The sequence below is a fragment of the Mobula hypostoma genome, chromosome 7 (genome assembly GCF_963921235.1).
Source record: "Mobula hypostoma chromosome 7, sMobHyp1.1, whole genome shotgun sequence".
Classification (NCBI taxonomy): Eukaryota; Metazoa; Chordata; class Chondrichthyes; order Myliobatiformes; family Myliobatidae; genus Mobula; species Mobula hypostoma.
The window spans coordinates 138,634,387-138,659,220 of record NC_086103.1 but is presented as its reverse complement, the minus strand read 5'-3'; the positions used below and the strand labels follow the sequence as shown (position 1 = coordinate 138,659,220).

Genomic DNA, 24,834 nt, shown 5'->3' with positions numbered 1-24,834 from the left:
AATTGAAGCTTTAAGTCCAATTGAGTGAATTTGGACTTGACTTTTAAATTCACAACTTTAAAAGCAAACCTATTTGCTGCAACACACACAAAATGCTGGAGGTACTCAGGCCAGGCAACTGTACTTATTTCCATAGACGCTACCTGCCCTGCTGAGTATCTCCAGCACTTTGTGTGTGTTGCTCTGATTTCCAGCATCTGCAGACTTTCTCTTGTTTGCTATTTGCTGTAGATAATGTACAATATTGTCAGGGTATTTTCTGATGTTTGGTCTATTTGAGTTTTTGTTTGTATTGTGATATTTTCTAGTTAAAATTTGCTTGGAAGTGTTTGGAATTCTGTATGGAACTGTCAGTATTTATCACAAATGCAACCACATTTGCTTGGAATATCCCAACTACACCCCAATGTTAGACATGCTGGGGAATCTTGTCATTGAATTGTGCTAATTTAAGCGTGACACATCAAAGGGGATGCTTGCCAAGTCAGGCAGCAGTAAGCATACTGGTCTCTAGCAATGGATTCTGACCCTGTGTCACTTAGCATCTTCTCATGGTATTGTTTACAATGTTCCTTAAGGTTGTTTTAGCGGAGGGTGATAATGCTCCCACTACCTCTTAAATGCTCTCAACGGCCTATGCCTTAAATAGCCTCTGACAACCAAGTCCTTCTCCTGGCCTTCACGTGTGACTTGGCTACTAAGCCTGGCCAAACCGTTTCTACCAACAGAAGAGGCAAAGGCAGGTTATTGGCGCCTTAAAACCGGTTGCTTTGGGCAGATGGGGCTCATCAGCTGTGGTTGGGAGCTCATCTAGAAGAAAGAAAACTCTGATCTCAAACCTCCTTTGCCTTGTGGCTTACTCACTCTTGGGGAAGGCTTTGGGAGTAAACCCTCATGGGGGGGGTGGTGTGATATCCAGAGCTGGAGTCCCTAGGGCAGTCCTATGTTGAGTTCAATGCTGACTTCAACGCCACTGGTTCCAAACTGCATCGGTCTCTGACGATCACTTGGATTCATCAGATACGTGGGGATGGGGAGCTTCCTACATTGGTAACAGCTTTCTCTCCATATTGTCTTGCCCTGGGTTGTGTACCTGGACAGCCAGTTTGTAATACCCATAGTTGACTCGGACCAGTGGAAACCTCAGAATTTACAATGGGATTAGTTTTGGGATAAGGGGAGGTATGGATTATTAGACTAATTTATGGTTTAGTTTGTTTTCTTTTGGTTTAACTGGGAGATGGAGAATAGAAGATGCCCTTTTTAATTAGCATCTTGATTGACAAGGTAAGTAATAAAGACTCTAATCCAAAAGAAAACTTAGAGAATGTTAGTGACCAGCAATTCTGATAGAGTTTACTTTTTAATCTAAACAGTGATAATTAGTTTTCATGTAAAAAGTGACTAACGGAATTCTTCTTGATTTTCAAATTCCAGATGCAATTTATCTTCGTTAATGTGAACAAAGGAGTTCCTTTAAATGGCAAGAGGTTTGGAATGCAGTGGATTCTGGCTAATTAGTTCATAGGTTAATCATGGAAACTACTTATTTGGGACAACTTTTGAAAAACAAAAAATAATCAAGATATATATTTTTCAAATTTGGGATATTATGCCGCTTAATTGGGGCGAGACTTACTGAATAGTTTCTTACTAACTTCAGTTGCTTGAACTTGTGTGGACATTAGACACTACATCGTGTTTAAAGTGAACAGATTTTAAATAGTGTCAGTTACGTTCTTGTGTTCAAAAAGCAGTGTTTTTTCTTCCCCCGTTGTGGTTTCAAGCATTCAGGCTTGGAGATGCTAGAAACAGTCAGGAGTGAGAATGAAATGGTTTTACTACTTTGGCCAGTTAGAAATTATGAAGAATTTGAAGCTATGACAATCATCTTGAATTTTAAAATGAAGATTTGGAGAATGCAATCGTCAAAAGTATTGTATGGACACAAGGTGCTTGTGCTAATTTTGTTCATTTACAGCCAGTCAAAAGAACATGGTAGCATGTTTGATGTCCCTCATATTTGATGACCATATAATCTGTGCGGGAGAGTTTTTAAAGTGGAAAAGCTGTTCCTCTCGGACAGTTCCACTTTCTTGACCTTGGAAGGTGGGGTCCAGTGGTACAAGTAGTAGTTGTCACAAACTGGGGTCTTCCTTGACTGTAGTGGATAATCGTGACTTCTTCTGTGCTTAACATGCCCTTTGCTGTCTACAAAGCATTGAAGAACCGCCTTCTAGGCCATTGGATCTCAACCTTGATCTCATCCACCCAGTGCGCTAAAGTTGACTTCACATGCTAGGACAGGCATTTCTCTATGTAACTGGAGTATAAGACCTACCAACTATCCTCACCTGGTATAACCTGCCTGTCAAAGCGGTTTCCCGGGGTGTGGCTGCTTTCACATATGAATTGAAGCCTCAGGTGAGAGTTGAGTGTCCAGTGGAGACCAAAGGTGAGTATGCAGCTCAGAAAGGACATGACAAGCCCTTCACCAGAGGTGCTACCCCTCCCTGGATACCTCATACACAGCATAATACACTGAATGAATTTCTCTATTGAAAAACTATTAGGAACTAATACAATTTAATCACACTGTAGTAGCATTGGCAGTGTTCGAATTTATTCTGTATTTCATTTAAATACATGATGTGTTTCTCAGTTAAATGGTAGTTTGTCTTTTTAACTATTTCCAAAAAACTTTGGCTAATAGGGGCAGCTAATTAATGGGTCTTATGTATGTGTCACAATTAAGTGGAATCCACTGTACTTACACATTTTTCGAACTTTATTCTTAAAGTTTTAATCTTATTTAATCCACTGATTTATGTTACAAATTTGTACCTCCTGAGGACTTTATTGGAATGACCAAAACTGAGCAATTTATTCTGTCATCTAGGCCCAGTTTATAAAAATTGTTGAAATTACAGCAGAGTATTTAGCCCTGCCATTCTACATTCATGTTTCTCATTTATACAAGCCGTAGCTCTAATTCTGTGCCCCTACCCTTTTCCTATAATCTCTTGATTCTTTCCTTCACTCCAACCATCAAATATTGACTTCATCTTTATTTATTTGCAAACTTTAATTTATTCCATCATTTTTATCCTGCTCTTGTCCTAATTATCTGCCATTTCAATTCTGGGATTTAAAATGAGAGGATGGTCTAACTAGAGACCATCTAATATTGTAGTTCAAAAATCTTCTGTCAGTCTTTCTACAAAATAGCTTTGTATATTATGACAGCTTTTTTTGTGTTAACTGATTACCTTGTTAGTATTGATGCTAGATTTGGCGGCAGTTTGAATGGAGATGTTAATTTATTTGAACCTGCCAATGCATGTAGTTACCGACGAAGGGTCTCGGCCTGAAACGTTGACTGTTCGTTTCCACAGATGCTGCCCAACCTGCTGAGTTCCTCCGGCGTGTTGTGCGTGTTGCTTTGACCCCAGCATCTGCAGAGTATTTTGTGTTCATGTAGTTACTGCTGTAACATCTCTAGATGGTGCTGCAGATTAGAATTGGTAAAAAATTGGTTTCTGTCAAAAGGAAGATACCTTTCATAATTTGGCAATGTTTTGCTGATTTCCACATAATTGCTATACAAGCAACCCTGAAGTAAAGTGTTGCATTCCTAGAAAACCATCCATCTTGCAGATTTTTGTAGTTTGAAGCAGTGTCATCTGTGAATGTGTCAAGAAATGAGAGTTGAAACAGAATAAATTTTGCACTTAGTTACTTTATTTTTTCCACATAAATTCTGTGAAGAGTAAATTTTTCTTTCAGTATCTCATACTTTTGTTTAATGATTTGTGAATTCTGTGAGGAGGAATTCCCATTACGCAAATGACTGCAATGCACCAGTATTGCTCAAGATGCACGGCACACATTTCTAACGTGCAACAGTTGTTCCAATGACTCCAGTAGGAACCTGTAAAGTATATCCTGGAACAGATGATCTTCAGTTAATATGAGCATTCTGTTACGCCTTATTGTAGTAAAACAGATTGCATGGCACATGTTGTATCCTTTAGGATTTCCCAAGGTGGTGAATAGGCAATACATCTACTGTTTTGTAGGCAGCGCATTGTGCACGTTAACGTTCTGTAGACATACATTATGATTAGCTATGTTGGTGTGAATAAATTATGAACTGACTTCCAGAAGCTTCACCTATTATACGTTGTGCTATATATTTTATATTCAAACTAAGCAAAAGTTAAAGCTGGAATTGGGCCGAATGTGGGTTATGCATGTGTTTTGGGTGAAACCTACTCAATTTATAGTTAAATTGTCTCCCATTGTATTTTTGGGAACAGAGGGAGTGAAGACAGACTGAATTTGAATCATGTTCTATATTGGGTCCAAAGGTTATAAGAAAGTGTGCCATTTAAAAAAAAAAGTATACTTTTGAAGCTAAAAGTTGTAATGTTGAGCTCTACGGATGCATCTTGACTTTTCATTATACCAAAGTTTTTGGATAAATAAATATTGTCTCTTATTCCTGATCAAAAATGTAGGTTGTTAACAACACATTGGATAATTTTCAAAGTATTACAGACAATTTCCAGCAAGGGTACTATTAATGAATGGATTTTCAATAGCTGCCGCATGTTTCTGCTTTGAAAACAGAGAAAATCAGGGATATAAGAAGCAAGCATTTTATCAAGGCTTGCCTTGAACAACTGGGCAAGCAGACTGGGTTAACTTTTCCCTTCACATACACACAAATTGCTGTTGAAATACATACGTGGTAATGAGAGGCCTCTATTGGTTGACCATGGATGTTGCTTCCTAGCCGTCTTGATAGCAAGCCTGGGCAATACAATATGGAGAGCAGGCTGTTGCCCTTGTAGCAAGCCACCCTCTCCATGCATCTGAACAACCCAAAGGACCAACAGAGACAGATACAGTTTTGTACCAGTAGCGTCGCAGGAGCTGCCAGTCACCATTGAACTCAATGGTGGGACTGCCTTAGGGACTACAGCTCCAGATTTTTCCCTCAGGATTTGCTCCCATAGCCTTCCCTATGAGTTGGTATATCTGCAAAGCAGCAGAGTTTTGAGATTGGAGTTTTCCTTCTGGATGAGCTGCCAATTATGGCTGACGAGCCCCAGCTGCCCAAAGCGACTGATTTTAAGGTGCCAGTAACCTGCCTTTGCCCCTTCTCTTGTCAGTAGTAATGGTTCCATTGGGCTTAGTAGCTAAGCCTCCTGCAAAGTTCAGGAGCTGGTCTTGGTTGTCGGAGGCTATTTCAGGCGCTTGTCTTTGGGAGCATTTAATAGGTAGTGGGAGCTTGTCTCCATTACCACCCCCAGCTATAATAACCTTAAGGAAGTACATATATGATATTCAACGTAATATATCAGGACCACAAGATATTTGGATTAATTTAAGTCGAGACTAATTTTAATTTGGATTTTTCTTTTCTTTATTACATTAAAGAATTTGATCGGAGCACTAGGGGACACAGATATGGGGTGAGAGGTGAAAGATTTTAGAAGCAACTTGAAGGGCAACTTTCTTCAGAGGCTGGATGTGGAGAGGAAATCTTGAGGCGCGTACAATAGTAGCTTTTAAGAAACACTTGCACAATTACATAGAAAGGCAGGGTTAGAAGGATATGCACCAAAGGTAAGAGATAGGGACAGCTGAGTGGGCACCATGGTTAGCATGCATTATTTGGGTCGAAGGGGACTATCATTTTTTTATTCTCCTATGACTGACTCTTTGAGGAATATTTGTGCATTACTTGTGTGGATAGGTTAACATTAGTTATAGCTTGGGTGTCAAGTCTAGATTTGCTGACATTGTTTCAGTACTGAACATGTATGAATTAGGAACAATAGTAACTTGCTAAGACCCTCAAACCTGCTGTGCATTCAATAAGCTCATGATTGATATAATTGTAAACTCAGTTCTGCTTTCCTGTCTATTCATTTTCACTCTCTTGTTTATTAAGAATCTACCTCTAATTTAAAAAAAAAATCAAGTACTATCACTACCCTTTAAGGAAAAGCTCGTTTGACTTTTCAATTGTTGCACGTATTTTTTTAGCTTTAAATTAGTTACTTTGGACTTAACACAATTATTTGTGTTGGAACCTCTAGACTGTGATGGAGTTTCGGCACCCAGCAGGCCATAGCGTTCCAGTGATGTTACCTCGTCGCAGTTTGCTGGTCATGACCGGAGAATCCAGATATCTTTGGAGTCATGGGTGAGTGATGAACGTATGAAGTTTTGAAGAAAAGTTACTGGGGGGACTTTAAAGAAAATTGCTGTAGCTGTATCATGCCATGCCAACTAGCTCCAGGTCCTTGTTGCCTCTTTGGCTCAGAACGTAACTGTAGGGAATGATACTTGTGTTTTTTTCATAATGTAAGAAGAAAGGCACTGAATGTGGAAAGACACCTAAAAGGTATATTGGGCACATAAACAGGAGGACAGATTATTTTGTGGAATCCTTTGTTACAGCTGAACTTGTTGCTGAGAATGTTTTAGATGCTAATCTAACTTTGTGAAAGAAATGATGAAAATTTGTGTATGATTTAAGTTTCATGTGAATGTATTTTCTTAGCTATTGCATTGGTTATGATGAAGCAGTGGCATTGTAAATTCAGTGACGTTTCTAATGTAGACTGCCGAACGATTTAAATGGAATTTAAAAAGCCATTCAAAGTTGAGCAGTAGTAGATGAATGTTGGTACCATAACAGGAAATTGTGGATATGTGTTCATACTAACATATGTTCATATGTTCATTTTTTTTAATGGGGGGAGTAGGAGTGTTGAGGCGAAACTTACTGGGTGCTGCAGGACTGCAGTGTCGGTCTGGCTGGTGCCAGCGTGAATAGAGGAATACCTGACAGGTGGGAGACAGCGAGTGGGAATAAAAGGGGCCATTTCTGGTTGGTTGCTGGTGACTATGGTGTTCTTCAGGAGTCGTAACTGGGACTGCTACTTTTCACATTATTTGCCAATGATTTTGATAATGGAATTGATGGCTTTGTGGCAAAGTTTGCGGATGATACGCAGATAGGTGGAGGGGTAGGTAGTGCTGAGGAAGCAATGCGATTGCAGCAGGACTTAGACAAATTGGAAGAATGGGCAAAAAAGTGGCAGATGGAATAGTGTTGGGAAATGTACGATAATGCATTTTAGTAAAAGGAACAATAGTGTGGACTAATATCTAAATGGGAGAAGGTTCAAACATCTGAGGCTCAGAGTGACTTATGAGTCCTCATGCAAGACTCCCAGAAGGTTAATTTACAGGTTGAGTATGTGCTAAAGATGGCAGATGCAATGTTGACATTTATTTCAAGGAGAATAGAATATAAAAGGACGGAGGTAATGCTGAGATTTTATAAGACACTAGTCAGGCCACACTTAGTGTGCTGTCGACAGTTTTAGGCCCCGAATCTCAGAAAGGGTGTGTTGCTATTCGAGAGAGTTCAGATGACGTTTACGAGGATAATTCTAGGAATGAAGGGGTTAACATATGAGGAGTGTCTGGCAGCTTTGGGTCTGTACTTGCTGGAATTTAGTAGAATGCATTGGGGATCTCATTGAAACCTACCAGATGTTGAAAGGACCAGATGGAATGGATGTGGAGAGGATGTTTCTTATGGTGGGTGTATCCAGAACTGGAGGGCACAGCCTCAAAATTGAGGGGCAACCTTTTAGAGCAGAGGTAAGGAGGAATTTTTTTAGCCATAGAGTAGTGAATCTGTAGAGTGCTCTGCCACAACCTATAGTGGAGGCAAAGTCCATGGGTATATTTAAGGTGGAAGTTGATCGTTTCTTGATCAATCAGGGCATCAAAGGATATGGTGAGAAGGCAGGTGTATGGAATTGAGTGAAATCCGGGATCAGCCACAATGGAATGGTGGAACAGACTCGATGGGCTGAATGGCCTAATTTTGCAGCTATGCCTTATGGTCTTGTGCCTTATTTGTATTTTGCTGGGAGTTGGGGAGACTGCAGCAGTATAAAGGAGGCAGATGGCTGAGTTCTGTGGGACTGCAATGCCAGTCTGGCCGGCGTCTTGTTTGGATTTTTCCGGTAGTTGGAGAAGCCACTGAGATGTAAGGGGACAAATTTCTTGGGTTTTTCGGGACTGTAGTTTTAGTGGCTGGTTCCTTATTTGGATTCTGTCAGTGGTCCGGTAAGCTGCAGTAGTGTAAGGGGGCCAATTTTTCCAGGTTCTGTGGGATTGCAGGCCCAGCCTAATGGGTGGCTGGGTAATGTTTTTCAGGTAGTCGGAGAAGGGGTAGGAGTGTTGGGTGGAATTTACCAGGTGCTACCAGGCTGTTGTGTGCATCTGACGGGTGACTAGGTGGGATTTTTCCAGTAGTCTGAGATGGGGTAGGAGGGGGTGAATTTGCCATTTGGCAGGGCAGGTCTGGTGGCTGCCTTTGTTGGATTTTGGCAGTTGCGATAATAAATTTTGAGAGAGGTAATAAATTATCCATTATGAAATGTCAGAGCAGACTCTGGTCTGAATGGCCTAATCCTGCTCCTGCATCTTATGGTCTTGCATTTATTCCCAATTTGCTTGTAACATTAGCAATATCATTAGAGAAAATTTAACCTAGGAAGTCTTCTAATAAACAAGACTGCAGTTATTTATCTGGTCATTACAACTGCCATTCGACAAAATAAATTGTTGTTTATACCTTTGTTTACTATTCATTTTATGTCTAGGCCAACTTGTGGACGAAAAGTTTACTATTTTTATTAGTTATTAGCTATAGTAGGTTTATCTATATTTCAGAAACTTGGAAAATTATGTAAAGGATCAGACAACTACCAAAGAATCATTTTTTAAAATATATTTAATAGAATTACACCTCGGAAGTTTGATGTGGTGCCAGCATCAGATATGCAAAAGACTGGAACTATCAGTGGTGATGTTAGCAACTTGACCTTGAATAAAAGGGGAACAAGGACCAGTTTTACTTTCCGAAAAGTCAGGAAGAAACCATGTGATTGTGGTAAGTTTGTGTATTTTTTCCAAGTTTGTTTTATTGAGATACTGTGCAGAGTAGGCCCTTCTGGCCTTTCGAGTCATGCTGCCCAGCAGCTTCGGATTTAACCGTAGCCTAATCATGGGACAGCCTACCAACTGGTACATTTTTGGACTGCGGGAGGAAACCGGATCACCAGAGGGAGTCAGAGGGAGAACGTACAAACTCCTTACAGGCAGCAGTGGGAATAAAACCAAGGTTGCTGGTACTGTAAAGCATTGTGCTAACCACTATGCTACTGTGCTGCCTGTGTTTGAAAGTAAAAATGTGCTCAACTTTAGAGAAACTTGTGATGCAATGTTTTGTTTGGAACTATATTCTTTACAATACCTGAAAAATACAGAAGTTTTACATTTGCAATTTGTTTTTTTTTTCTTATGCAAATTTCCATTCATATAATGAGGAAAAAGTTGTGTTCTGCTCATTTCTACAGCTTACCAAGAAGTTTGTGACAGTCAAAATAGTTGCAAATACACAGATCCCCCTCCGTCTATTCCAATCACTGATGGGGATGCCTCAAAGCTGGAACACAAGTATGTGCATGATGTCTATGATGAGATTGCTGGCCACTTCAGCAATACTAGGCACACCCCTTGGCCAAAGGTGGTTGAGTTTCTCAAAACACTCCCAGATGGAGCATTGGTGGCTGATGTTGGTTGTGGAAATGGCAAATACTTGAGTGTTAACAAGGACTTGTTTATGGTAAATATATATATTTCTTTATCTTAAAAACATGTGAGGTATATAACTATTGTGTTTAATGTAAAGTTGTATTCTGTTCATTCAATGAAATGTCACATTTTTTTTCATTTATCATCTCCTTTGCCTTCAAACCACACATTTAAATTTGCTTCTTGCCCCTCTCAAACTTCTCAAACCACATTCATAGCCTTCTCAGTGGCCATGCCACCTTAAAATGATTTCTAATCTTTAAGGGCTTTTTCTTTACCATGTGCATTGCTTTCTATCTTCGATACACATTAACTACAATCTGCCCCAGATTTATGAATACTGTGCCTGAGCTGCAGAATTCTGTCCTCGTTTCTGCATTAGTGTTCCAATAATTCATCCTCCAACCAAACTGTTGGTCATTTGTCCTAGCATTTTCTTTTGTAACCTACTGTTGATTCTTTAAACAGTGCTTCTATGAAGCACTTTGGGATGATTTTGCAAAGTTGAGGGTTGCTGTATTTGCAGGTTAAGTTAATATAATACAACTAGCTCTAAAGAGCAATGACAGTTTTGATGTTATAACTACACCTATCAGTGCAAATTGTGTGAGTTTCTATTCATTTCTTGTGGAATTCCTCTCAGAAAATCAGAAACAGATTACCTACCACTCACTTTTCATTACCTGACTTATTGTAAAAATACTTAAACTTTATTGATGCCACTTTGCTTACTCTTAATCCTTGCATGGCTATGTCCAAATTCAGCTAATAAGCATGAACATTGATACCAGTTTAAAAACTAGATAATAGATCTGTGTCAATCTTTCAATTTGAACATTTATCTATAAAAATTTAAGAGAAAAAGCATATTGAAGTGATCCTTCCCAAATAAATAATTCAATGGCTGGCTGTTCTTCAGGGTAATATAGCATGAATACATCAGCCCAATAAATCTGTGTTGACCATTTTGCACACCCAGTCAATCTCAATTTCCTATGTTCAACCCATATTCCTCTAAGCTCTATCCCTCCATGTCCCTATCCAAGTGCTTCTTAAATTATACTATTGTACTTCTCTCAACCACTCCCTCTGGCAGCTTGTTCATATGCTCACCACCCAGTGCGTGGAAAAATTTGTCCCTCAGGTTCCTTTAAGATCTTTCTCCTCTCGCCCTAAATCTATGTCCCTTAATTTTGGGCAGTCTACACTGGCGAAAAGACTGTTACCATCCACCTTACTTGTGCCTTTCATAATTTAAAACATTTCTGTAAAATATGCATACCACTGATTACCAGCCTCTATTCCAAGAAACCCTCTTCAACCATGACCCTCTGCTTCCTGCTTGGAGCCAATTTTGAATGCATCGAATTAGCACTCCCTGGATTCCATGGGACATAACATTCCAGACCAACCTGCCGTGCAGGACTTTATTAAAGGCCTTGCTAAAGTCCACCCACTGCCTTTTCTCCATTTCAACTATTTTTCACTGCTCTCAATGCTTGCTCTGGGCCCTAGCTCTAATAACCAAAGGTGTTGATATGAATGAACATGGCATACTCATTTGAGGCTTATAAATGTAATGGCTGATTATTTTTTTTTCCTCCCACCACCACTCCCAATTCCCAACTGCTTCCACCAGCTAAATTTAGAGGGGACTAGTCCATGTTAAAGGTTGTTTAATGTTAGAATCATCCATGTCCATAACTATTTGTATGTTCTCTGGAATTTGAAATAATTATAAAATATTTAAATCCTTGGTGTTCAGTCAAAATCAGATTGAATATCACCGGTTTACGTTGTGAAATTTGTTAACTTAGCAGCAGAGTGCAATGCATGATAATAAAAAATAAATACACAAATCAATTACAGTATGTGGATATTAAATAGTTAAATTAAAAATAGTGTAAAAACAGAAATAATAATAAAGTGAGGTAGTGTCCATGGGTTCAATGTTCATTTAGGAATCGGGTGGCAGAGGGGAAAAATCTATTCCTGAATCACTGAGTGTGTGCCTTCGGGCTTCTACCTCCTTCCTGACATCAACAATGAGAAGAAGGCATGTCCTGGGTAATGGGGGTCCTTAATAATGTACGCCACTTTTCTGAGGCATCGCTCCTTGAAGGTGTCTTGGATAATACGGAGGCTGGTACTCAAGATGGAGCTGACTAATTATACAGTTTTCTATAGCTTTTGATTCTGTTCAGTAGCCCCCTCCCCCCAATAGTGATGCAGCCTGTCAGAATGTTCTTCATGGTACCTCTGTAGAAGCTTTCGAGTGTTTTAGGTGACAAACCAAATCTCCTCAAATTCCTAATGAAATGTAGCTGTTGCCTTGCTTTTATAGCTGCATCAATATGTTGGGACCTGGTTAGATCCCCAGGAACCTGAAATTGTTCACTCTCTCGACCTCTCGTCCCTCTGAGGATTGGTTTGTGTTCCCTTGTCCTACCCTTTCTGAAGTCCACAATCAGCACTTTGGTCTTACTGACGTTGAATGCAAAGTTGTTGCTATGACATCACTCAACTAGCTGGTATATCTCCTGTACGCTCTCTCGTCTCCATCTGAGATTCCGCCAACAATGGTTGTATGAACAGCAAAGTTATAGATGGCATTTGAACAATGCCTAGCCCCACAGTCGTGGGCGTAGAAAAGCAGAGCAGTGTTCTAAGCACACATCCTCAAGGTGCGTCAGTGTTGATTGTCAGTGAGGAGGATATATTAGTACAAATTTGCACAGATTGTGGTCTTCCGGTGAGGAAGTCGAGGATCTAATTGCAGAGGGAGGCACAGAGGCTCCTGTTCTGTAGCTTATCGATCAGGACTGTAGGAATGATGGTGTTAAACACTGAGCTATAGTCAACGAACAGTATCCTGACAAAGGTGTTTGTATTGTCCAGATGATCTAAGGCTGCGTGAAGAGCCATTGTGATTGCGTCTGCCGTAGACCTATTTTGGCAATAGGCAAACTGCAGTGGGTCCAGGTCCTTGCTGAGGCAGGAGATGATTCTAGCCATGACAAACCACTCAAAGCATTTCATCACTGTGGATATAAGTGTTATTGAATGATGGTCATTAAGGCGGATTACAGTACTCTTCTTGGGCACTGGTGTAATTGAATACTCCAGCCTGTTGGTTGACAGTGTATTCAAGTTTGTTAACATTGACTTAAGAATTTTGTAATTGCTTAATCTGTATTTCTAAGAATTTATATAGTAGTATTTTCATTCTCATTTAACAGATTGGTTGTGATCGCAGCAAAAATCTTGTTGATATTTGCAGAGAGAGAAAATTTGAGGTCTTCATCTGTGATGGCTTGCTTGTGCCCCTACGTGGTGGCATTTGTGATGCTTGTATTTCTATAGCTGTTATTCACCACTTTTCAACAGAGGCAAGTATAACCGTAATTTCAACGAAGAAATGTTCCTAGGCTGGGAATGTGTTTCTTTATTTTGTGTCCATGCTTAGTTTGAAGTATTTATGAATCTTTAATGGGAATAAAATGTTTTATTTAAATATGTAAACATCTAAAAGGTCATATTGACATGGTGTAGGAACTGGGTTGTGTGTTCATCAAACTAAGTAGGAATTTTAAAATGCCACCATCTATGCTCCCAATATTTTGTTCTAGCTTGAGAAATGCCATGCATAACCCAAGTATCAAACATAATTTTGATAATAGTAACATAATTTCCTTTAAAAAGAAAGGAATTAGTAAATGGTTGTGAATGGCAACTGTTACTAACTCTGGGTAAATATTTATTATATGTGCATTCTTGAAGATGGAGGGACAGTTGTAAAATAAACGAAAATACAATTTGTGTCTCTGTTTCCTAAACCCACTATGAGTTGTGCTCCTTCAAAAAACTTATATTATTCTGGAGCTTTTGTTTTGCTCATTGTTTTTCTTTATTTATCTGAGCAAGCTCCTGTAGCCCTATAACCTTCCTTTAACCTAAAACTAATATGGCAGGGGGATGAGAACCCACACGGAAAAGAAGAGGGAAGTGATGCAGAGAACAAAGCTATGTATGGCGTTTTGGCCATCCAAATGAGAGAGATTACTCTTTTTTTCACATATCCATCACACTTTTGCTAGAATTGATTATTTTTAAATTGATAATTGGTTTGTGACTGTCAGAGTATATCGATTACAGATCATGCCCCAGTCACCCTGTCTATAATTCTTCCTGGTTTCCCCCAAATGAATAAGCATTGGCGTTTTAATCCGACCCTGTTGTCGGATAATAATTTTGTAAGATTTATGGAGGACCAGATGACTTTTAAATACTAACGTGTCATCTGAACCTCGTCAGGTTGTTTGGGATGCTATGGAGAAGCATATCTAAGGGGTCAAATAATTTCACATACTGTGAATTTGAAAAGAAAGAGCCATAAAGAGTGATTAGATCTGGTCGATCAAAATAAAGCAACAGACCAACTATATGCCCAGACCAAAAATCCAGAGTTGTATAAGAAACAAGTGGAACTTCAAACTCAGTTTAAGCTTATTTCCACACACCCAATTGAATGTCAACTTTTGGTAGGTAAGAGCCAGTTTTATATCCATGGTGATAAATCCGGTAAATTTTTAGTTAACTAACTAAGACGCTCTGAACCCAAACAACATATTACCAAAATTCGAATGGGAAATGGGAACATTGCCTTGAATCATTCTGAAATTAATAACACATTCAAGAATTACTATTCTCGACTCTATACTTCTGAATCTTAAAATGATAATATTTCTGTCGAGCATGTTTTAAATAGTTTAAATATTCCTACACTTTCTCCTGATTTCAAAGCAAAACTGAATGAGCCATTATCATTGGAGGAAATATCCTCAACTATTTCTGTATTGCCGTCTGGTAAATCTCCTGGACCTGAAGGGTTCTCTGCAGAATTCTCTAAATCATTTTCCTCACTGCTTTAACCTCAACTAATTTTAGTTTTATCTGACTTGTTTAAACAAGGTAAGTTGCCAGCATCATTTAATGAGGCATGTATTATTCTTTTAGCGAAAAAGGCAAAGATCCATCAGAGTGTTCTTTGTATAGGCCGATTTCTTTGCTAAATGTTGATGTTAAAATTTTGGCTAAAGTTTTGGCCCGTAGATTAGAGAACATTCTACCCTTAATTATTTCTGAAGACCAAACTGGTTTTATTAAAAATCATCTCCCTTTTTTTAATATACAGTGTCTATTTCATATCTTATACTCACCTTCAGCTGGGATTCCTGAATGTGTCATTTCTCTAGACGCAGAGAAAGCGTTTGATAGTGTGGAGTGGTATTTTTGCGGTTTTAGAAAAATTTGATTTTGGACAAAGTTTTATTACGTGGATTAAATTGTTATATTCACACCCCACTGCTTCTGTCTTGACCAACTCTCAACAATCCCAACCTTTCAACCTTAAGCGTGGCACCCAGCAAGGGTGCCCTTTAAGTCCCTTACTTTTTGATCTGGCCATAGAGCCACTGGCGATTGCATTTCGTAGCTGTGCTGAATTGACGGGGGTTTGGTGGGGGGGGGGGTGTTGAGCACAAAGTCTCTCTTTATGCTGATGATTTTTTACTTTTTATATCAAATCCGACTACCTCCTTATCCCCAATGTTTTCACTCCTTAACAAATTTAGCCAGCTTTCCGGATACAAACTTAATTTACATAAGAGCGAACTCTTTCCAATAAACAAAGAAGCACAAATATTAGAATTTCGTAACCTCCCTATTAAAGTAGTAAATAATCGATTTACTTGGCATTACAGTAACAAGGAATTATAAGCATCTTTTCAGAGAAAATTTCACTAATCTTTTAAACCATTCAAAACAGAGTCTAGTACAGTGGTCACCCCATCTATGTCTCTGACAGGTCGAATTAATGTTGTTAAAATGTATATCCTTCCCAAATTTTTATACTTACTTCAATCTTAACCAATTTTTATTTCTAAAGCTTTTTTTGACTCGTTAGATTCTATTATTTTGTCCTATCTATGGAAGGGCAAACATGCCAGACTAAAGAAAGCTCACCTTCAAAAACCTAAAAGGGTCGGTGGTATGGCCTGCCCAATTTTTGTTTATATTACTAGGCAGCCAACATACGTTGCCTTATCTTTTGGTCTTACTTTTATTATCAGTCTAACTGCCCAAAATGGGTGGCAATGGAGTTGAACTCTTATAAGAATCTCTCCATTCCCGCACTTCTTGGATCCGCACTTCCTTACCATCTGCCTAAATCAATTGTTAATCCTGTCATCAGACACACTCTGAGAATATGGGCTCAGTTCAGAAAATATAATGGTCTTTACGGTCTCTCGCTCTCTCGCTCTCTCGCTCTCTCGCTCTCTCGCTCTCTCGCTCTCTCGCTCTCTCGCTCTCTCGCTCTCTCGCTCTCGCTCTCGTCCGATTCTACATAATCATCTTTTTCAGCCTTCTATGCAGGATTTCACATTTCAAGACTGGCAGAGAAAGGGCATTAGGTGCTTTGAAGATCTTTTCATAGACAATTGCTTTACAACTGTCTGTAAAGTTCAACCTACCCAACACTCATTTCTTCAGATAACTCCAAATTGGATATTTTATCAACCCTTTAATACCAAATTTTCCTGAGGTACCCAATAAAAATGTTGTGGACTTGTTTCTTCGTATGAACCCATTGGGTAAAGGTTTAATATCCACTATTTGAGCTATGTTAGCGATTTTGAGGCGAGACCCCTTTGACAAAATTAAAACTGCCTGGGAGCATGATTTAAATTCTTCTTTGTCCGAGGAGATTTGGGATTCAATTCTCAAGTCAGTTTATGTGCTCGCCACTGCCTTTTACAGTTCAAGGCTGTACACAGGGCTCATATGTCTAAAACTAAATTATCGTGGTCCTATCCTGATATCAGTCCCTGTTGTGACAAGTGTAAAGGGGGCGAGGCTTCCTTTATTCATATGTACTGGGCTTGTCCTAGCTTGGAGAAATTCTGGAGAGATGTCTTTTTAACTTTATCCCATATACTGTACTTAATTGCTATTTGGAACATAACCCTCTGATTGCTCTTTTCGGCACCTCGGGAGAAGTTGACACGCATCCGAGTCTGACTAAATGTCGTACTTTGCCTTTTGCCTCTCTTTTGGCCAGATGTGCAGTCCTTAGATGGAGAGATGTTGCCCCACCCACTCACGCTCAATGGCTCAGAGACGTACTGTCCTGCTTAGACCTTGAAAAGATTCATTATTCACTTCTTAATTCGGACATAAAGTTCCAAAAGGTGTGGGGATCTCTTCTTGAATATTTTCATAATTCTCGTTTAGATTCAGGGTGTATCCTTTTTTTTTTTGCATTTAAATCCCTTCCTTCCAGCTTTTTTCGGTTAAGACTTACGGTTTTTTTTTGATGTGTAAACATATTATAGCTCAGGTAGTAAGCAATATATCTTTTTATAAATACAGCTCTGGTGATAAAAGTTCTGATTGTTTTCTATATATTGTAAGGTTTGCTTGGAGTTGGGTAGTGGGAGGGCAGGGTGGTAACTAACTTTATACATTCCTACTATGGGTGCTTTTTCTTAACTGTTATGAACTGTACATTTGATATGTTTGTTTTGCACTGTATAAAACTCTTACTTTTTTTTGTACTAAAAAAAACTAAAAAAAAAAAGAGACCAAAGCTGGAGTTAGTGAAGAAAAAAGTTAGAGTGCGTAAAAGTAAAAAGCAAAAATCGCATAGGTCACTAGATTCTAAAAGGACAATGAGTAAAAGGGCACTTTATCTAAATGCCCGTAGTATTAGAAACAAGGTTAGTGAATTTGTGGCACAGATCAGAACCAAGGCATATGATATAGTGGCCATTACAGAAACCTGGTTGCAAACCTGGTAATTAAATATCCAAGGGTATCAGGTAATACGGAAAGATAGGTAAGAAGGCAAAGGAGGTGGGGTGGCACTCTTAATTAAGGATGAGATTAGGGCGATTGTGAAAGACAATATAAGATCTACGGAGCAGAATGTTGAGTCCATCTGGGTAGAGATTAAGAATTATATAGGCATCCATTAGTCTTGTGAGACCATGGATTTGCGCCTTGGAAGGTTTCCAGGGCACAGGCCTGAGCAAGGTTGTATGGAAGACTGGCAGTTGCCCACGCTGCAAGTCTCCCCTCTCCACGCCACCGATGTTGTCCAAGGGAAGGGCACTAGGGCCGATACAGCTTGGCACTGGTGTCGTCGCAGAGCAATGTGTGGTTAAGTACCTTGCTCAAGGACACAACACACTGCCTCAGCTGAGGCTCGAACTAGTGACTTTCAGATCACTAGTCCGATGCCTTGACCCACTTGGGCACGCGCCAACACAGGTTAAGAATAGTAAAGGGAAAAAAAATCACTGGTGGGAGTTATCTATAGGCCACCGAATAAAAATATTGCAGTGTAACTGAGGCTTGTAAGAATGGAATGGCAGTTGTCATGGGGGATTTTAACTTCCACATAGATTGGGTGAATCAGGTTGGTCAAGGAAGTCTTGAGGAGGACTTCATAGAATACATCAGTGATGGCTTTCTTGAGCAGCATGTTAGTGAACGTACAAGGGAAAATACTGTCTTAGATCTAGTCCTGTGCAATGAGATATGTAAGATTAACGATCTTGTACTCGGGGATCCTCTTGGAAAGATTGATCATAGTAAGATTGAATTTCATGTTCAGATGGAGGATGAGATAGTTAGATCTATAACTAATGTATTATGCTTGAACAAGGGAGACTACAATGGGATGAGGGAGGAGTTGGCTAATGTAGATTGGGAGCACAGGCTATTTGGTAGGACAGTTGAGGAACAGTGGAATACTTTCAAAGAGATTTTTCACAGTGCTCAACAGAAGTATATTACAGTCAAAAGTAAGGACAGTAAGTGTGGGGAGAGCCAGCCTTGGATAACTAAGGAAATGAAAGATAGTTTCAAATTAAAAGCTCATGTACAAAGTCGCAAAGAGTAGTGGGAGACTGGAGGATTGGGAAAACTTTAAAAAGAAACGAGGAACAACTAAACAAGAAATAAGGAAAGGGAAGGTAGAGTATGAAAGTAAATTAACACAAAATATAAAAACAGCAAAAGTTTTTATAAATACATAAAGCGGAAGAGGGATGGCTAAAGTCAACGTAGGTCCCTTGGAGGACGAGAAGGGGAAATTGATATTGGGTGATAAGGAAATGGCTGAGGCATTGAATTACTATTTTGTGTTGGTCTTCATGGTGGAGGACACGTTTAATATGCCAAAGAATGATGTTATGGACGAAATGGGAGGTGGTGACCTCGATAAAATCATTGTCATTAAAGAGATAGTGATGAGCAAACTAGAGGGCCTGAAGGTAGTTAAGTCTCCTGGTCCTGATGGGATGCATCCTAGGGTGCTGAGGGAATTGTTGGAGGTTATAGTAGACGCATTGGTAATCATTTATCAAAATTCTCTGGACTCTGGGCAAGTTCCAGCGGATTGGAAGACAGCAAATGTCACGCCAATGTTTAAAAAGGATGTAGGCAAAAGACAGACAACTATAGGCCAGTTAGCTTAACATCTGTAGTCAGGGATAATGCTTGAAGTTGTCATTGAGGAAGAAATAGCGAAACATTTAAAAAGGAGTGGTTCCATTAGACAGACGCAGTATGGATTCAGAAAGGGCAGGTCCTGTTTGATAAACTTACTGGAGTTCTTTGAGGACATAATGAGTGCAGTGGATAAGAGGGAACAGGTGGATGTTGTACACTTGGATTTCCAGAAGGTGTTCGATAAGGTGCCGCACAAGAGACTTATAAATAAGATAAGGATGCATGGAGTTGGAGGAAGTTTATTGGCATGGATAGTGGATTGGTTAACCAATAGAAGGCAGAGAGTTGGTATAAATGGGTGTTTCACCAGTTGGTGGTGAGTGGGGTGCCGTAGGGGTTGGTGCTGGGCCTGCAGCTGTTTACAATTTACATTGATGATTTGGAAGAGAGGACTGAGTGTAGCATTGCAAAATTTGCTGATGACACTAAACTGAGTGGAAAATCAAATTGTACAGAGGATGTGCAGAGTCTGCAGAGGGTTATAGATAGGTTAACTGAGTGGGCCAAGGTCTGGCAGATGGAATACAACACTGGTAAATGTGAGATCATCCACTTTGGAAGGAATAATAGAAGAGCAGATTATTATTTAAATGGTGCAAGATTGCAGCATGCTGTTGTGCAGCGGGATTTGGCAGGGCTTGTGCATGAATCACAAAAAGTTGGCTTGCAGGTACAACAGGTTATTAAGAAGGCAAACGGAATGTTGGCCTTCATTGCTAGAGGGATTGAATTCAAGAGCAGGGAGGTCATGCTGCAACTATACAAGGTACCGGTGAGGCCGCACCTGAGGTACTGTGTGCAGTTCTGGTCTCCATACTTGAGGAAGGACATACTGGCTTTGGAGGCTGTGCAGAGGAGGTTCACCAGGTTGATTCCAGAGATGAAGGGGTAATCTATGAGGCAAGATTGAGTCATCTGGTCTTATACTGTCTGGAATTCAGAAGAATGAGAGGGAATCTTATAGAAACATACAAAATTTTGAAAGGGATAAATAAGATAGAATTAGGAAAATTGTTTCCATTGGTACGTGAGACTAGAACAAGGGGACGTTGCCTCAAGATTCAGGGGAGAAGATTTAGGACGGAGATGAGGAGAAACTGTTTTTCCCAGAGAGTGGTGAATCTCTGCGAATCTCTGCAATTCTCTGCTCAGGGAAGCAGTTGAGGCTTCTTCACTAAATATATTTAAGATACAGTTAGATAGATTTTTACATAGGGGAATTAAGGGTTATGGGGAAAAGGCAGGTAGATGGAGCTGAGTTTACAGACAGATCAGCCATGATGGGCCGGATGGCCTACTCCTGCTCCTATTTCTTATGTTTTTATGTACTCGGAGACAATGCTTGGGAAAACTTTGCAATAATTTCTCCATTTCAAAATTGTGATCCTTATGACCTCAGTTTTAACCTACCTGTATGTTCTTCCCTTTTCTACTGCAGTTCTCCTGTCATAGGTTTTTAAAGTACGTTAACCTCTGGAAGTGACTCTTTGCAGTTTCCTGTTCAAATTCATTTAGTCTGATTTTTGACCTATCTACTTGGATTTCTGATTCAGTCCTGTATATTTGGTTATTGGTTGCAGAACTTTAAGCTGTAATGGTCTTCTAGCTTGTACTTCCTTGCCCAAAATCTCCTGTGTTTTATCTTCCTGAAGATCATTCTCATTGACCCAAGCAATTGTTGAATTAGAATAGAATCTACTAGAAACACATGGTTGAAGAGAAAAGTTTGTTCATTAGCTGCAAGCCTTCAATCCATGTTCATTCTACTTGTGAATATTTGTTTTATAAATATTTGCTTTATAAATATTGCATTCATTTATTGACTTGAAAATGAAAGATTACCCACATTTTCCACCGCTACTGAAGAATTTTGGACCTTACAACTTGTACTTTTGCAATCAATAAATTGAATAGTAGATTGTACACTTGACAAACGTAGTTATTCAGTACTTGTTTAAATTACAATACCTTCTCGGGACAATATATTAATCCTGACTTATTAACGAATCCGTGTTTAATACAAATTAATTGGGGTGCAAAGTTAGAAGTTGTAAAATCTACAAAATGTTATCTATTCAACTCTTATCTGGGATTTGCTATATGATTTGAAAAGCTAAATTGGACAATATTACTATGTAGCAAGTTGGCTATTTTATGTTCTGATGTAAAATAGTAACTATAACATTTATAAATGTCTTGCTCTTTTAGTTTAGTCTTATTCAATGATTATTTTCAATTACAGGAAAGGAGGCTGTCAGCTGTTAAAGAGATTGTGAGACTACTACGGCTAGGAGGCAGAGGACTTATCTATGTTTGGGCAATGGAACAGGAACACAACAAAGTAAAATCTAAATATCTCACAGAAAGGAAAGGAAAATTAGTCCGATCCAAAACAAATTGTCCGGACGTGCAAGCAGAAACTGAATACTCTTGCACCAATCAAGATGCGAATAGGATGAATTTAACTTGTTTTGAGCAGGTACCAGATGTTATAAAGGATCCAACAGATAAACAAAATGGTGCAAAGCTGCCTATTCATACAAATAGAACTTCCTTTGATTCACAAGATCTGCTTGTTCCTTGGCATTTAAAAGGAGTTGGAGGCCAACACAAAGCTAATGGTGCCACAACACCACCTCCTGAAGTCAAAGAACATGTGGTTTATCATCGTTTTTATCATGTTTTTTCGGCTGGGGAACTGGAAAACCTCTGCAGATGTATATCAAATATTAGGATTCTTCAGAGTTATTATGATCAAGGAAACTGGTGTGTCGTAATTGAGAAATGCTAAAATGATGCAACTTCATATTTAATTAACTTGATGCACATGACAATATAGTATAATTAGAATCTTAATAGCAATGGACTTTTTAAAAGGAAAAACACTTAATAAAGAGGTAATAATGATTAAGTCATGTGGTAATAATCACCGAGAGCTATGTATTAATGAATGCACCGATAATGTGTTGTGTGAAACAACTTGAATTTTGGGTCACCATGGCCATGTCAGGTTTATATAAGAAACCTCCCAGTAAGGGGGTGGGAGAAGATGCTCTTAAAAGGGCATTATTCATGTGTGAATAATTGTTTTTGCTTTGAGTGTGAAGAGACAGTGACAGTTGTGCATCTTCAAGTCATTCGCAAGTGAGGAAAGTAGAACCACTAAACTTTAATTTTAAAAATGTAGGAGTACATTGATGTGTCGAATGTTCCCCATAGTCTTCATGCATTCCTAGAAAGCTTGAGTATTTACAATGCTGTTTGTTTGGTTTTCTTTCTATTTATTATATAGCTGTTCCAACTGAAATTGTTCCCAGTTTTGAAACAAACATGAATTGGAAATGCATCTTAAAGAGAATATAAAACTTTGTGTGATATGTAAAAATAAAATTATCACTGATACAAAAACACACCCAATAAATGAAGAATAACATTTTATAACTGGTGTATGTAATACCTTTTTAAAAAATTAATGAGGAGTAATGCTAGTGAGATGAACTGGATTGTGGCTTATGTGTTTGACTTCCCCCAGTTATCTTAATTAGAATGAAAATGTTTTAATGAAATAGATGTGTAAGAAATCTCAGATTTTTAAAAACATCCTTGGCAATCAATAAAAATGTGCTCCAATTTTCTGGGTTGACCATTTCAATGTTGAATTTACAGTTTACAATTATTTTTTCCATTAGCTGGTTTGGATAAAGTTACTGGCAATGTGAAATTTATTCAAGGTTTACTTTCAGTACAAAAGTCACTAACAGTTTTTGTTTTGACCTAGTTTCCTGTGCTGTTTGCAGCAAGATATTTGTTTTGTAATGCATGCATTATTTTCAGTTCACAGAATTACCAGAACATAAAAGTCGTCAAATTGTGACATCCTTTTACCAGGTTTTCAAATACCAAAATTATTCTGTTATTCCTCTATGAAGTATTCTACCTTGTCTAACATAGATAACCTTCCTCTAAGCATACCTTTGTCTTAGGTTTTTGGAAGATGAGAATGATGACTGGTGACATGCATCCTGTATTGGAAGAGTTCAGTGGATTCTACGTTCTTGATTCATGCAAGTTTTCCAGAAATATAATTGATACACCCAGGAGATCTTTTCGATCTTCTACAAAAGAACCTGCAACGTAATTGCATACTCTGAAATTATTTACTGCCCGTTGGTATTTACAGCAACAATGTAGGTCCTCCATCTTAGTCTGTCCTTGGCCATCTTCTCTATTGTGCTGCAGGTGTGGTTCAAGGTTCTCATTTCTGCCTCTACTATACAGCGCCAAGTTGTCTTTGGTCTCCAAAATTCAAATTTGGTCTTGGTGGTGTTCAAGGCTTCCTTCATCATGCCACTAGCTTCTTCTTGGTTTTCACTACTGTCAGCCATGCAAGTCCTGAGTGGAGACTTGGGAATACCATTGCACACAGATATAGATGTATTGTTCATTGCTGTTTCTTTAACTTTTTTTTAACCAGACAGGGTTGTTGCCCCTGAGCTGAACCCCCAAATCTGCAGGACCAGTGGACCACTCTTAGTCTGGCCTTTATCCTTTGACCTGTTTGACATGGGTGACCCTATCACGAGCCAAAGAACAAGGTCTGCTCTCCAGCCAATGTAGTTCTCTGATTTATTGAGACATGCAAACCTCCACACCCTATGACAAGGTTGTAGTCCTCTTGGAGGATACTCTGAAATTGGACACGCTGGAGGCAGGAAGCATGTTCCCGCTGATGGGTGAGTCCAGAACCAGAGGCCACAGTTTAAGAATAAGGGGTAGGCCATTTCGAACGGAGTTGAGGAAAAACTTTTTCACCCAGAGAGTGGTGGATGTTTGGAATGCTCTGCCCCAGAAGGCTGTGGAGGCCAAGTCTCTGGATGCTTTCAAGAAAGAGATGGATAGAGCTCTTAAAGATAGCGGAATCAAAGGTTATGGGGATAAGGCAGGAACTAGATACTGATAGTGGATGATCAGCTATGATCACAGTGAATGGTGGTGCTGGCTCAAAGGGCCGAATGGCCTACTCCTGCACCTATTGTCTATCATATTGTCTAAATTGCTCTCATGTATCTCTGGTGCCAAAGACTGCTTTCAGGAGTGATAGTTGTATTGCTCAGAAATGAGCTCTTTGGATAAACACATCAATGTTGACCTTTTCACCCATCAGCAAAACATTCTGCCTTATCAGCAAAACATTCTGCCTTATCAGCCACACCACAGTGCCTCCAGCAGATATTTGTGATTTATTGATTTCCTAGTACAAGTGATATTGCTGGAAGATGGAAAATCATACAGCAAAAGTAGGAGTTTTTACTTCCTGGAATGGCTTGGTAATTTGAAGTGCAGCAATACAGTAATAGACTCGTTGATGATTATGAATATATAAAACACTTAAGGTAGATGAATCCACCATCTGTTCTTTGCAGAAGGCAAAGCCAATTTGGCATGGATAAGTGTGTGGGGTTATGGGGTTATATATCCTCAGGAAAAACAAGTCTGGCAATATCTTTTAACTGGATGATAAGAAAACTTGCTGGGAGTCTGATAGATTCAAATATTATGAGA

At 39.2% G+C, this 24,834-nt stretch overlaps 1 protein-coding gene across 1 annotated transcript in view; it reads left to right on the top strand.

Annotated features, from left to right (window-relative positions):
- alkbh8 (alkB homolog 8, tRNA methyltransferase) overlaps window positions 1–22,896 on the top strand; it is a 38,464-nt gene extending 15,568 nt beyond the window's left edge. The window contains exons 7-11 of the mRNA XM_063054106.1: window positions 6,111–6,217; window positions 8,841–8,992; window positions 9,459–9,727; window positions 12,936–13,085; window positions 21,515–22,896. Of these exons, the coding sequence (XP_062910176.1) occupies window positions 6,111–6,217; window positions 8,841–8,992; window positions 9,459–9,727; window positions 12,936–13,085; window positions 21,515–22,063 (1,227 nt within the window). The 3' untranslated portion in view covers window positions 22,064–22,896. The remainder of the gene's footprint in view (window positions 1–6,110; window positions 6,218–8,840; window positions 8,993–9,458; window positions 9,728–12,935; window positions 13,086–21,514) is intronic.
- Window positions 22,897–24,834: the final 1,938 nt, after the last annotated feature.